General features: G+C 36.6%; 1 protein-coding gene across 2 annotated transcripts; it reads left to right on the forward strand.

The window, feature by feature from the left end:
- Window positions 1-632: 632 nt before the first annotated feature.
- On the forward strand, window positions 633-13430 carry LOC132266585 (calmodulin-lysine N-methyltransferase). 2 transcript variants are annotated; one of them, XM_059767497.1, is made up of 7 exons: window positions 633-746; window positions 1009-1210; window positions 1564-1643; window positions 4138-4198; window positions 4360-4475; window positions 10278-10410; window positions 10921-13430. In XM_059767497.1, exons 1-7 carry the CDS (start codon window positions 659-661, stop codon window positions 11198-11200), a joined length of 960 nt encoding a protein of 319 aa, XP_059623480.1. In that variant the 5' UTR covers window positions 633-658; the 3' UTR covers window positions 11201-13430. The 2 variants fall into 2 exon arrangements, with proteins under 2 accessions (XP_059623480.1, XP_059623481.1); XM_059767498.1 differs by having other exon boundaries at window positions 1012-1210.
- Window positions 13431-14723: the final 1293 nt, after the last annotated feature.

A 14723-nucleotide genomic window follows, 5' to 3' on the forward strand; every position in this document is an offset into this window, starting at 1 on the left:
TAGCTTTACCATTCAATTTAGAAAGTGATAGCAATTTGAAAGGTATATGAGATACCATTAGACTAGAAAATCTTCGGTGGTTCAATCGACTTTACTCGAGTTAAGTTCACGTCAAATTCAAACATACGTAATATTTTATTAATATATTAAAGATAATCAAATTTAGGCTATCAAAGCGCCTAACTTGAAGTGTCGAGCCAAACATTAAAATATTTATATATATAAAAAATTCAAACATTAAATTTTAAAATATAAAAATAAAAATAAAAATAAAAAATCAAGTCAGTTCAAAGCTCAAATTATAATCTAGTCGGACCCTTTTAAGTTGCACAACTTGCCCCCGAAACACCCAGGATGATAAGATAGGAGGAGACGAGAAATTATTAGATGTTCGTGATCTATTTGAGTGTCGATGGACTAATTAATGAGAACTTTTAATTATAAAACTTTGTAATTTATTAATACATTCTTTGGGAGTCATTTTCTGAATCCGAGAATCTGTATTTAACTGTTCTACCAAGTGTAACATCTAATCATTTTTCTGAGTAGACAACGTCTAGGAACAAACGGTGTCGTATTGGGAAGATGAAAATGAAACTGGTCCTTCCTTTTTTGGGTACAAACCGAAACAGAAGATAAGACAGTGAAGAGCAGAGCAATGGAGCCTCTTGCAACGACAAAAGCTTCGTCTCTGAGGTGGGGAATTCTCCGAAAGGCCTTTCTTCGTCGTCCTTCACCAGATCCTGGTACTCTCTCTCTCTCTCTCTATATATATCTATCTATCTATCTATCTATCTATGCATGTGATACGTGTTTGTATATGCTTATATGGCTAAACCATCGATATGGTTGGTCATCGTTAACTATTTTTTTTATTACCGTTCTTCGCTAGACCTAACCCATTAGTTTTTCATAAATTTAATTTCACATTATCCCCTATTTTGTTAAGTGCATATGTAGTTGATTTTGAATGTATATCTTGGTCTTCTGCATACAATAAATCAACAGCAGATGAACAATCCGATGTGGGAATTAGGCGGATTTCTAGGAAGACAACTCATGGGTTTAATTTGATTCCATGCCATTCCGTGGATGACCACCTTAAAGAAGATTCAGTTTCTTCTTCGGAAACAAACCACCCAGATGGTTCCAGAGATGCTTGTGTTTGCTACACATTGCCTATTGATAGTGGCCTCCAACTTTATCTATTGTGAGTTCATAATTTCACATTTTATGCTTGTTTTTCTTGTCAATTATGTGCTACGGTTCTTCAAACACTTGATATAGTGAACTCCATCTGCTAGATTTTGCCTGGTTTACATTAGAATAATATGTGGAGGTTTGCTTCACTGCTGTAAATTTTATATGTGTTTTTATTATTTATTTTTTTAAAGTATATATTTGTTCATTTCTTTTTAATTATGTATTTGTATAATAGTAGGCAACTAGGAAGTGGGTGTGTGTTTATGATAATGAAGCTCTAGTTGAGATTATGGTTCAATGAAGGGGGAGAACTGGTTTGGTTTGGTTTCAGTGGTTGCTAACTTGTGGAGTTTAATGCAGCCAGAGAGTGGAAAATTGTCCTGACCTCAATGATTTCGAGATCTGTAATAGTTATAATATTGACAACACCGGGCTTGTTTGTAAGTTCTCTTTGCACTTATGAGTTTGTTTCTTAAGAATCATTCCTGCTCACCAAGGGCCTTTTTTGAGGTTATTATTATTATTATTATTATTATTTCCTTCTCTCTCTTTTAAATCCTGTAGTTGAAATCTCAGTAGGATGATAGCTAGTTGAATTCCCCTTTATTGCGAGAGTGGGTAACCATATGCAACCTGAGTTCTTGTAGTGAATTTGTAATGCTGGTTTAAGTTTAGAGAGTGGTTCTCTCTCTCTCCTAGATAGAAAAAAATAAAAAAATAAAATGTATTAAGAACCAGATACAATGTAACGGGGCACTACCCTTCTTGTATCTTCCGCATAACTTCACAAGCTTGCCAAGGAATATTCTGATACCAAATGCAATTAGAATTACTGTACAAGCCATGATTGTCTAATAGTTTTCTATCTTTGTGGCTTCCACTAAAAATGTGTTGAAACCTTATCATCTTGAAAACCCTTGCCATCTCCTTGATGTCTTCATTTAATCCCCAAGTCCTCCAAGGAATTTTCAAGTTCCCTTTAACAACCTCAATAAGACCTTGTAGTTCCCTAAACTGAAATTTCTTCTATTCTCCGTTATTCTTTGCCAACCTCAACCCGTCTCTCAAATCTTTGCATTCCTAAACAATTATTGATGCCCCTTCAAGCTTTGACATGGTGCCAATTAGGTGCTTACCTTGGCGTCTCTAACAATGGTTCCCATTGCTCCCTTACAGCTTTACCATCTTCTTTACATACCGACCTATGAAAATTAATGTTACATTGTGACTGGCTTGGTGACTCCTATTTTGGAAAAAGCATTCTTCCGAACCTATTGAAACCAACTGTAAAGAAAAGAAATTATCCAAGTTAGTACAATTCATAAATTTGTTCCAATGCTACTCTTTCCACTTGATTATAATGACCTGGAGCTTTATTGGAAAATTAAACATCATTCATTGGATAATGTAACTGCCATTACCCATTAGGAATCTGATATTTTACAAAGAAAAAGGACAAATCTTATCCATCAACTTATTTTTTTAACAAACATACTCTAACCAGTCAATAATGAGAGTTATTTCTTTTGTTTCCAAGATATAGAAACTCAAAACCAGCCTTTCTACGTCCTTCCCTCTTTTTCTTTATTTTTCTCTCTTTTATTTTATAGGTATTCCTATTCCTTGTATTATAATTTTTTTGTTTAATAAACCAGAATCACCAGATCAATCAGCAGTCAATTCAGAATATCAATTTGCGTCGTTTTCTATCTCGTTGAGCTTCCTAGAGATTTCATGAAGTAGATGTTGTATGCTAAACGTATTGCTTTGAAATTTGTTTGTTCCTAGTTTGCCTTCTGCAACCCCAGTGACCTTTGGGAAAAATTTTGACTGCTATTCTTCATTAAAGGAGTATTGTGACAAGTTGAGACTTGAAATACATATTTAAGCCCATTAGTACCATTATTCATGTTTTTGTGAAGGGAATCTGATTTGCAGACTTAAGCATCAGTATTTTGATACTTAGATGGCCTGGATGAAACTCATGGTCACACCTTGTGTACATAAATCGTTTGTCCTTGTCAATGCCTTTATGTGTTTTCTTCATTGATGACCTAATCATTTTTAGTAACTTACATTCATATATACACGATGAGGGAAACTTGTCTATAAGGTGGTTTTGGTCATGTGCAAAGAAGAGCATTATATGCACCATGGTCGAGAGTAGTTTCATTCAAGTTAAGGTGTTAGAAGGAGATCAAAAAGAATGTGGGGGTGAGGGAGCATTTTCATATCTGATGTAACTGCAAATAAGGTCCTAGATGTGAGTGAAACTTAGCAAGTAGTTAGGATTTAAGATTTTGTTCAGTTGAAAGGAGTTGTTTATTGAGTGTTAGGAATGTTAATATATTGCCCTTGCAATAACTTTAAACAGTTACTTCATTACATTTATTTAAAACATTTTGTTTTTGGGTGCTTAAGTGCTTTATACATTGAGCAATAATAATTTTTTTTTTCTTTTTCTTGTATTGTTTGTAGTAAGCTAGTACACCAATAGGCCTGTGGCCTAGCCGTACCAAGGCCCCTACTTCCCAAAGGGGGTTCGAACCTCAGTGCAGGCATGTGTGTGTGAGTACCAACTAGGGTAAAAAAAAAAAAAAAAAAACAACGTAAGCTAGTTAAATTTACCATCTCCCTTTAAGTAATGGTCATAGAAATTAAATTTTTATTAAACAAATAAGATATAGGGATTCTTACAATTTAAGCATTGGACAAATTTATAAAAGTTTTATTTACTAAAAGATTTCATTTACTAAAAGAATTCATTAACCATTAACATTTCCATAAATATACTTGTGTAAGTAATCTGCCTATTTTAGTGATATATTTCTTCTTCATCCACCATAAACCTGCTAAATATTTTATGAGCTTATGTATTTGGTTATCTTTTTGTTATTTTCCTACTTTTTCTTACAATGTTCACGTGTTTTACAGGTCATTGGCCATCTGAAAATGTCCTAGCTTATTATTGCTTAATACATGCAGACATGTTCAGGTTTGTTATATAACCTCATATTTCTACTGTGAATGTTTCTGTAGATCTTGACAGATTAACCTTTGCTTGTCTTCTATTGGTTGCTCGATTGCTATAAAACAATTTTCCCATGTGCATTGTACTTACATGCTTTTGCTTCTATACTTTCCTAATATTTTTAGGTCTAAAAAAGTTATTGAACTTGGATCAGGCTATGGCCTGGCTGGCTTAGTTATTGCAGCAGTAACTGAAGCATTAGAAGTTGTGATATCAGATGGAAACCCTCAAGTAGTTAATTGTATCCTTTTAATTTGGTCATGTTAAAAGTTTCTGTGTGAGAGGATCTAAATCAATGTGTCAGATTGACTTTGAGACCTTGAAGAACAGTATACATGCTGTAGTCCTGCAACTTATGGAACAAAGATATAAGGAGCGATGATAGCTAATAATAGACACTGTGCAATGGTCCCAGAATTCACCCATCTATACTTTTAAAAAAAATGATGAATATACCAGATAAACAACTTTATACTTGATAGTGTCATAAACAACTAGGTATCCCTGTGTCCTGTCTATTATTATTTTGTTAAATACTTTATGATGTCTTTTTGGTGTCTCACTATCTAGTCATTCTGTACTATATTTATTCATCTACAAGAACCTACTAATAATTTCATCCCTTAGGGTTTTATCTATCTATTTATTTTTCCTATTATTTGTGGAGGATACTTTATTTTGCAAACAAATTTCTGCTGCTGTAACATTTTTCAAAATCTTTCTGAAGAAACACCAAGATTGTAGCTGGATCGGGTTGCTTCCACTAAATATGCCAAGTATTGAAGATAGCTGCTCTTATTCTCTCAAGCAAAGCTCATCGAAATGCCCTTCTAGCAGGAGGCTTCCACACAAAATATTCATTGTCCTCATTCAATTAACAACCCAAAAATAATTTGTGATCTCTTATATCATTATAAAGCTTTTCCCTCACGAGTTCCATGTACAAAAACCATTTAGGACATCCTTAGCCATTATATTCTGTAACAAGGGTGGGATATCAATATGATTCTCATTCTCCATTTTCATTATACTTCATGATGCTTATGAGTTTTATTATACATTACCATAGTGAGATAAAAGTGAAAAGTAGGATTTATTTATTTATTATTTTTTCCATCTCCTTAGCATGTCACTTAATCACATGGTAAGATCTTCTTTAGGTTGCTGAATTGCAGTGTCTCTGAAAACTGTTATGCCGCAGGCATGTAGCGTGATTTTTATCTATGCTTAAAGAAAATATCTTTCCATTAGTGTCTAGTGGGAGGGTTTTGGGAGATAGATGGACATTGCTAGTATGGTGCTGGCCGATTTGTCATATAGTTATCTCCTGCCGTTGCAGCAAACGCATGATTGTCCTGTTTAGATTTTTAATCAGCATATAAATTTTTTTTTTTTTTTTTTTTTGATAAGTAAAAATAATATTAAAAAAGGCGTTCAAAAGGAGAACGCGTCCCAATTACAAAAGTGGAACCGGAGCTAAGGCCCCAAAGAATCCAGAAAAGTAATTAAATCATATGAAGAAGAACAAAAGCTCCTCTTCACATAATTGAAGAGAGAACGAAGAATGTAAAGTTTGACCGTTTCCGTAGGCGACTCTTTCCTTTCAAACATTCTGCCGTTTCTCTCATTCCAAATGCACCACCATACGCAATGTGGTACAATTCTCCAGAACTCGCGAACGTCTCTTCTCACTCGACAATCGCTCCAAATATGAATCAATTCCTTAGTAGATCGTGGCATAACCCAACACATGCCAAACAACCCAACAATAAGATTCCAACAGTCAATCGCCACAGGGCAATGCAAAAGGAGGTGGTTAACGAACTCCTCGCCATCCTTGCATTGACAATAGCGATTAACTATACAATTACCCCTTTTTCTCAAATTATCAATTGTCAGAATCTTTCCCCACACAGCAGTCCAAACAAAGAAAGCCACCCTAGTTGGAGCCATAGACCGCCAAATAGTTTTCCACGGGAAGTCTCGATTAACAAAATTTGACAAACATAAGAACAAAGATCTAACTTCGAAACGACCATGAGAAGAGGGAACCCAACTTAAAACATCATTACCTCTGCTAACGCCCTCTTGTCGATACAGAAGATCCAAAAAAACACATACCTCGTCAATCTCCCAATCCTGAAAAGAGCGTCGAAAATGCACATTCCATATAATCCCGCTGCTATCAAGCCGATAGCAATCGACTATGTAGGTGTGTTTATTAACGGTAATACTATATAGTCTTGGAAAAGTACGAGAAAGTGACTGATCCCCACACCAGAGATCTTCTCAAAACCGAATGCAACGTCCGTCATGGAGTTTGAATCTGATATGAGCCGAAAAAACATCCCATCCTTTCCGAATAGCCTTCAACATCCCTACTCCTCCCGCTAGGGTAACCGGACGCGTAGACCAACCTCCAGCTTCTTCGCCAAACCGACAAGAGACTAGCCTGCGCCATGGTCGATGTCTTTCCCTCCCAAATCTCCATAACCACTTACCCAAGAGAGCTTGATTGAAAGGAACTAAACGTCTTATACCAAGTCCACCCAATTTCACAGGCTTACAAACATCCTCCCATTTGACAAGGTGGTACTTGAACTCTTCGCCCTTACCACCCCAAAGGAAATCCCTTTGAATTTTTTCAATCCTGTTTGCAATGGAACAAGGGATTTGGAACATAGAGAGAAAATAAGTGGGAAGGCTCGACAAGGTGCTCTTTATAAGAGTAACTTTACCCCCTTTTGACAAGTATTGCTTCTTCCAACCTGCTAATCTCTTCGCGTACCTGTCAATCACAGAATCCCAACTCCCCACTAAGCTAGAAGAGACCCCTAGGAGCAAACCCAAATAAGGAATAGGGAATGAGCTCACTCTGCATCTAAGGACTGCAGCTAAAGAGGAAATATCCGGAACATTTCCTACTGGGACAAGCACACTCTTTGTCACATTGACCTTTAGCCCGGAAACTGCCTGAAAACAAGTCAGAACACACCTCAAGTGTCGAAGCTGAGACACATCAGCATCACAGAAAACTAGGGTGTCATCTGCAAAGAGTAAATGGGAAATCTCCATCTGATGGTCTAAATCTCTACCCACTCTGAAACCCTTAATAAAACCAAGGTCCTTTGCCCTATGCATCAGTCTACTTAACCCCTCCATAACAACAAGAAAAAGGAAAGATGACAAAGGATCACCTTGTCTTATACCTCTAGAGTAAGCAAAGAAACCGGCGGGAGAGCCATTCACAAGAACTGAAAACTTGACAGACAAAAGACAGGTCTCAATCTATTTCCTCCATTTACTTCCAAACCCCATTCTTTGTAACAAATAGAGTAGGAAACTCTAATTCACATGATCATATGCTTTCTCAATGTCAAGTTTGCATAGAACTCCAGGAATACCACTCCGCTATCTGGAATCCACACATTCGCCAGCAATAAGAACTGAATCAAGAATTTGTCGTCCGCCAACGAAAGTGTTCTGGCAATCCGAAATAATTCCATCCATAACTTCCTTCGTCCTTAAAGCGAGCACCTTAGCAATGAGTTTGTAAATGCAGCCCACCAAACTAATAGGACGAAAATCCTTTGTATCTGAAGCACCTCCTGTTTTTGGAATAAGGGCAATGAATGAAGCATTAAGCGATTTCTCAAAGACGCCAAAAGAATGAAACTCCTGAAAAGTACCCATTACCTCATTTCTTACAACCGCCCAACTTTCCATCAGAAATCGCATAGTGAAGCCATCAGGTCCTGGAGCTTTGTCCCCATTACAGCTTGAGAGAGCTTTAAGAACTTTTTCTTCAGTGAAAGGATTCTCAATCCTACCTCTATCAAGCTCAGAAATAGCCTCAAAATGGAGACCATCAAGTTTGGGCCTCCAATCTAAAGGCTCTGTGTAAAGCTTCTGATAAAAGGAAGCAATACCGTTATGCACCTCTTCCTCTCTCCACAACTCCTCACCATCCACCCGAATTCTTCCAATATGATTACTCCTCCTATAAGCGTTAGCTAACTGATGGAAGAATTTTGTGTTCTGATCACCTTCCTTTAACCAAACAGCCCGGGATTTTTGTCGCCACGAGATCTCCTCCATACTAGCAATCTCGGCAAATACCGCCTGACAAGAGACTCTCCTGGAACGAAGAGATTCCATATCCCTTCCGGCCTCCTCAAGACGATCAATCTCTGAAAATTCAGCAAATACTCTATTCTTCCTCCATTCCAAATTCCCGAAGACATCCTTGTTCCACTGCTTAAGAGCTAATTTGAGAGCCCTTAACTTCTTTGCAATTGTGAAACTGGGCGAGCCTGAAGAAGTGACTCCTTCCCACCAAGAACTGACTTTTCCTTGGAAATCATCCGCACGCAACCACATATTCTCGAATCTAAACGGGGATCTTTGAGAGCATAAACCCCCGCAATCCAAAACCAAAGGCACATGGTCGGAAGTGACCCTTTCTAACACCGCTTGAACAACATCCGGGAACTTCTCTTCCCAATCCCCAGAAATTAAAAATCTGTCCAGCCTTGATAGAGTTACTGGATCCCTACCATTAGACCAAGTATAAGCTGCTCCTTCCATTGGTAAATCAACAAGAAGATGCTCATCAATAAAATCAGAAAATTGATCCATTTCCAGAGATCTTCTTCCCCCTGTAGACCTCTCTGATGGGGATCTAACAGCATTGAAATCCCCTCCCAGGCACCAAGGGAAAGACCATAGTCCTTGGACATGGCGAAGCTCCTCCCAAAAGATAGGTCGAACATCATCAACAACCGGTCCATAGACTCCGGTAAAAACCCACTTGAAGTTGTCCTCTTCCATCTTAAACATGCAAGATAAAGAGAATCTTCCCATCCATACATCCGTTCGAGTTAACCATCTACTATCCCACATAACTAATATCCCACCCGAAGATCCTATAGCATTCAAAGCCTCCCATTCCACAAACCTTCCTCCCCACAAACTCTTAACCTCCCTGTCAGTAATGGATGCCAACTTGGTTTCTTGTAAGCAAACCAGCTGGGCACCCCACTTCCTTAAAGCTACCTTCACCACCCTTCCCTTGTTCGGATCATTAAGACCACGAACATTCCATGAAATGATTCGTAGCTTCATTGAAAACCAGATAAAATAATCTCCCCTCCACCCTTCTTGGTTCAAAATTGGGATTCTGTAGTCCTGACTTCTAAGCCTATGTGACCGGTGTCTTTATTGGTGATTAAACCATAAATTGGCAAAAGAAAATTTCATGTTGAACTCAGATATCTCAATATACTTCATACAAACAGTGCAACCACCCTCTTTTGTTATGGTTGACCTTCGTTCCAAGTCTTACTGTCGATGTTCCAGGAGGTTTTAGTGTCACTGACCATATTGTGAAACCTTCTAGGATCACAAGATGAGAATTGATTGAGAATTAAAATTGGTACTTAATTGAGGTGGTTTTTTGAGAGTATGCTCTTTGGCAATCTGAAAGGTTTATGCTCATAAAGTTCCTGGTCATAATGACTGCAGACACAACTGATTGTGGGGCACAATTTGAGTTTTGGGTTCTGAATGGCTAAAGCCCAGTTATTGAGCTATTGGCAAGCCTGGGTTGAGTTGGAGTTCTGCTAGAATGTTGTGAAGGTAACTTATACATGTGAGCTTGTCTCCAAAATTGACTTACGATACCTGTCGGATCCTTATATTAATGTAATATAGTTTTATGGATGCCATCATTGATTAAATGTGTATATTTGTATACTTTAGCTGCCAAAAAAAAAAAAAAAAAAAAAAAAGAAAAAGAAAAAAAAAGAAAAAATTGTATAACATAATTTCATAACGTCACTGATTAAATATTGCTTATATTCAGCTTTTCAATCTTCATTGCATCACGGTCATGAATTCAGTACATAGCCTAATTCAGACTCGTTAAGCTCATGGTTGTTTCGCGTCATGCTTATTTGTTGTAATTATTCCCACCTCTTTGCTAGTGTAAGCCACCTTTAAAATTGTTTTTTCTGGGTTCAAATTAGAGGTACTTAACATCCAGACATCCAGTGTAACATAAATGCAAACTCCAGTGCATATGGTGGTACAAAGGTGAAGTCTATGATGCTGCACTGGAATCAAGAAGAAATCTCGGATATTTCCAACACATTTGATGTCATCGTTGCAAGTGACTGGTAATTTACTTCTTACAAAACTAAATCCTCCTTGAACATTCCACTTTAACCAAGCATGTATCATGTTCCTATTTATGTCATCGTGCAAGTGAAGAGGATCATCGAATGTGTATCTAAGTGATGATTTGCCTTAATTTCTCCCATATACTAGCAAATACTTTCTGGAGCCAGACAATTTTGGATGAGGACAGAATGTATGGACATTGATGGCACTAGAATGAAAGTCATAATGGGTCTGCCCAACCTTTGCATTTGCATGACATTCCACATCCTCAATTCTATCCGATATATGTCATTTCCTGTTCCGTACATATATAATTGAGTCCATGAGGTGACTTAGATAAGAAAACTCTATGTTGATTTCAATCTTTAGTGACTTGGATATGTCTAGATAAACCACTTGTATATAACACGTAATGCATGCAAGCACTCACTGGCATGTTCTTTTCATCTTTACGTTAATATTATTTTCTTTTCTACTTTCTTGACTTTGCTTTGTCATTTTGGCAGCACTTTCTTTAAGGAATTCCACAGAGACCTTGCCCGAACTGTCAAATTCCTGTTAAAAAATGAGGGGCACTCTGAAGCAATATTTTTCAGTCCCAAAAGAGGTGATTCGTTGGACAAATTTCTAATGGAAATAAAAGAGGGTGGCTTGCATTTTAGTATAACCGAGATCTATGACACAGAAGTTTGGAGGCGTCATCTTGGGTTCATTAAGGGTGACGACTTCTGGCCCAGCTATGAGAAGGATCATTGCTACCCATTATTGGTCAGAATTTCTCTATGAACTCTTGAAGGTCATTTTTAGCATTTTCTGTACATGTTCCAGGTAAATGGGATTTATTTCCGGTGACAATTGGTTTCTCCTTCAATTGTTGGTAGACCCATGTGGTAGGCATTTGGTGGTTTCCTAATTCTTCCTTGACACCCATCCCACTGGTGGGTCCCAAAAGCACTTGCACCGCACGTTCACCACTGCATCCCATGGTCCTTACTGATCAAGTGTTTGCCATTCGGAAAGGAAAGCATCTAGCTTCCTGTTTTTGATTGATTCAATATATTAGTGATCGCTTCTTTAACATAATATTGTTTAGTGCACTGAAACTTTTCACATGCGAGAAGATTCCTTATCTTCAGTTGAGATCAAAATTACTTATTAGCTTTTTCATGATTAAACAAAGACTCCCAACTGAGATAATGCAGTAGAATTGTCAAAAAGAAGGAAGCTGGTGCTTCGTGAATGATTTTGAGTGGTACTTATTTGGAAGTGGGAGACTTCCAGAGACGGAGCTACAACCTCACATATATGTATATATATTAATTTAGGAAAAAAAGAAGTGTGTGTGTGTGTGTGTGTATATATATATATATATTAATTTTGATTGTATGTATGTACTTTTCATTAATTGTGAAGTTGCCCCATCTCAAAATTGTAAAAACCTCTTTTGTAATCAATTTCTCGATCCTGAGCCTTACAAGAGAAACCCAAAGTCTATAAGATTCTGACTTACTCCTGTTTGCTTTGATATTATATGTTGTGAAAAAGAACATGCCTTCTCTTGAATCATTGCCTTTAAGATAAGTGAAATCATATATTTCCATTTTATTTCTTCTAATTTTTGTATTGGTTCAATTTAGAAAGAAATATATTGATTGGTCTAGTTTGGCATAATGGTGCAAATCTGATTGAACTGATCGTTTGCCTCAAAGTGATTTATGGTCATTGATGCCATTAAATTAAATAGTGCTCTTTAGCAATTAATTGAGATTCTATAAATTAGATTAATTGATATTTGTGTAACCTCTGATCATCTGGTGCATTGATTAATTGATATTCGTGTGGAATCTCATTGTGTACTGCAACTTGACAATTATTTATATTGATTCAAAATCAAGGTCCATGAGTGGCATAGGAAATTACCCATATCATGTTGCCTTTATAGGGACTGTTCATATATATATTTTTTATAGCACCTGTGGTACCTACTTTATTATGTTTATGCTTTCTCAGTCATGGTCCTTCTCTTTTGAAACTGTTGGTTAGGGTTCCTGAGAGGGACCGCACCCACTTTTTGTTCCTAATCGGAGTTGAACCCTCGACCTTTCACTCAAGAAGGTAGAGGAGATACCAGTAGGTTACAACTTAGTCTAAGAGAGAGAATGTTCTATTCTTCCATTTTCTTGACAACCAAACGGTACACTGGTCCATACAAAGCTTGACAATCTCGAGATGGATTGGAAAGTTGAAATGCTAAGCACCGCTTAAAATGAATATAGTCGTCCCCTTATCTTCACAAAAAAGTAGGGTTGTTTCTTTCTTTCAATTTTGCTTGGTCGGTTTCCCAACTTTTATCGCACAAGTTGATTGCAGAACTAGATTCCTTCCTTGTAAAAGCCGCAGGAGCTACTCTACATCATGCATTTTTTGGCTTCTTCAACTTTATATCTCTTTCTCTAGCAATAGCGATGTCTGTAATTTTCCTACACAAGCAAGTGGATTATAATTATCGACAAGAAGAATGGTCCGAATGGTGTGGCCAGTGGCCACCACAGGTTTTTTCTTCTTTAAAGTCCGATTGAAATTCTTGTCGATCCGTCCACTGTGGAAAGAATTATGCTATATGAGCAGAATCGGCTTGTGTATAATTTTTCTTGTGAAAAACACTGCCAATTTAGGAGAGAAAGCTACGCGATGAATTGATAGAAACTGATTGAAGTGACCTCACCAAGAGACTGATCTTCTTGTGGTTTTCTTTCTTGTGGATTTTACATTTTAGAAGTACAATAATGTTCGCATTGGTTGAGTACTATGTTTGGAATTTGTGAAAGAGAATATGAAAAGAAATGATGATGGTTATTTTTTTGCAATGTTAGTTAGATGAAGCTTTCTGAAGTAGTGAAATACATGTGTACCAGAGACATGGTATTTAGGTAAAAGTATGCAATATGTATTTGATATGTATATTTGATGATTCAAGTTTGATATATAATTGTTAAAAAGAAAATTTTATTTTTAATCTACTCCTTTTTGTTATATATTATTTATATTTAAAATGAGTAAAGTCTTTTGTGGAAAAACAAATACACTATATGTTTTATAAAACATCACTTTGGATAATATGTGAGAACAAGAAGTGGAATCCCTTGTTTGAGAGTTTCAGGAGAGAAGAGGAAGGGGAGGAGGTGATTCATTAGCTTGTCTAAGGGTTTAAGTATAGATTTTATTTATTATTATTTTCATCTTTTTCATTGGTTTAAGTATAGGCTAGAGTCTTTGTTAGTTTAAGGATAGATGAAAATAAAATAAAGTCTAATCTTGTACCTGCTTTTGTCCCTAATGGGACTTGATTCCTTGAACTTTCATTTTACGGTGTACAAAATTCAGTGGCTGAGATTGAATCATCACTAGTGAGTCTCATTTATTTACTCAATCTCGATTACTTATTCAATCTCGATTACAGGATTCTATGCAGGACCTCTCCGCTGAGAAGAATCATTGTCCTACCACATTATACAAGTGATATAAATTAGGGTTAAATGGTGGCAATTAAGTAAATTAGAAACAAAGTCTGAAAAAGGGTAAATCAATCTCCCTCTACTTATTTTTTTCACTTTCCTCTCTGCTTCTTTCCTCTCCACTTTTCCATCTATTGTTTTCACAATTTCAAAAATATACTTTAAAAAGAATTGTTCTTTTTTGGGACAATGTGATGCTTATATAGTGATTTTGAAAATGACCCATCACCACTTTGCCAATTGAAAAGAACCAAAATCACTACCAATAATGACCTTAGTGTCCTTAGATATACATTTCTCATATTCTAAGTTGTATTTTATTCCGTCATTTCAATGATCATGTCAATTGTAACCTCCAGAGGGTGACCTTAGTGTCCCTAGATGCATGTTTCTCATAATGTAAGATGTATTTATTCCATCATTTTAATTATCATGTCAGGTGAAATCTCCAAAAAGCGACCTTTGAGCCCAAAAAATCTCCTCCTCTAAATCAAAATATTTCCAAAAAGCCACCGACTTCCAAAATTCCTACTCAATTTTCTTCACTAAAATGCTAAAAACATCTTAATTGATTGTCTAATCACATCAAGTTATGTCATTTTTGCTTCATTATTTACCCAATATCACTGATTTTTTCACAATTAACAACATAAACACTTATATATATATAATTGGTTCCGGAAAAAATTGAATCGCACACCTGTCGTACCCCTGCGAGGAAGATTGGATTCCACCGAATGAAATTGTAGTTGGTTCGTTTTGGTGAACACTTTCATGACTCCTTCTGTGTGTCT

The sequence above is a fragment of the Cornus florida genome, unplaced genomic scaffold, assembly GCF_030987335.1.
Source record: "Cornus florida cultivar Cherokee Brave unplaced genomic scaffold, ASM3098733v1 CherokeeBrave_3.0.0_Hap2_Chr07, whole genome shotgun sequence".
Classification (NCBI taxonomy): domain Eukaryota; kingdom Viridiplantae; phylum Streptophyta; class Magnoliopsida; order Cornales; family Cornaceae; genus Cornus; species Cornus florida.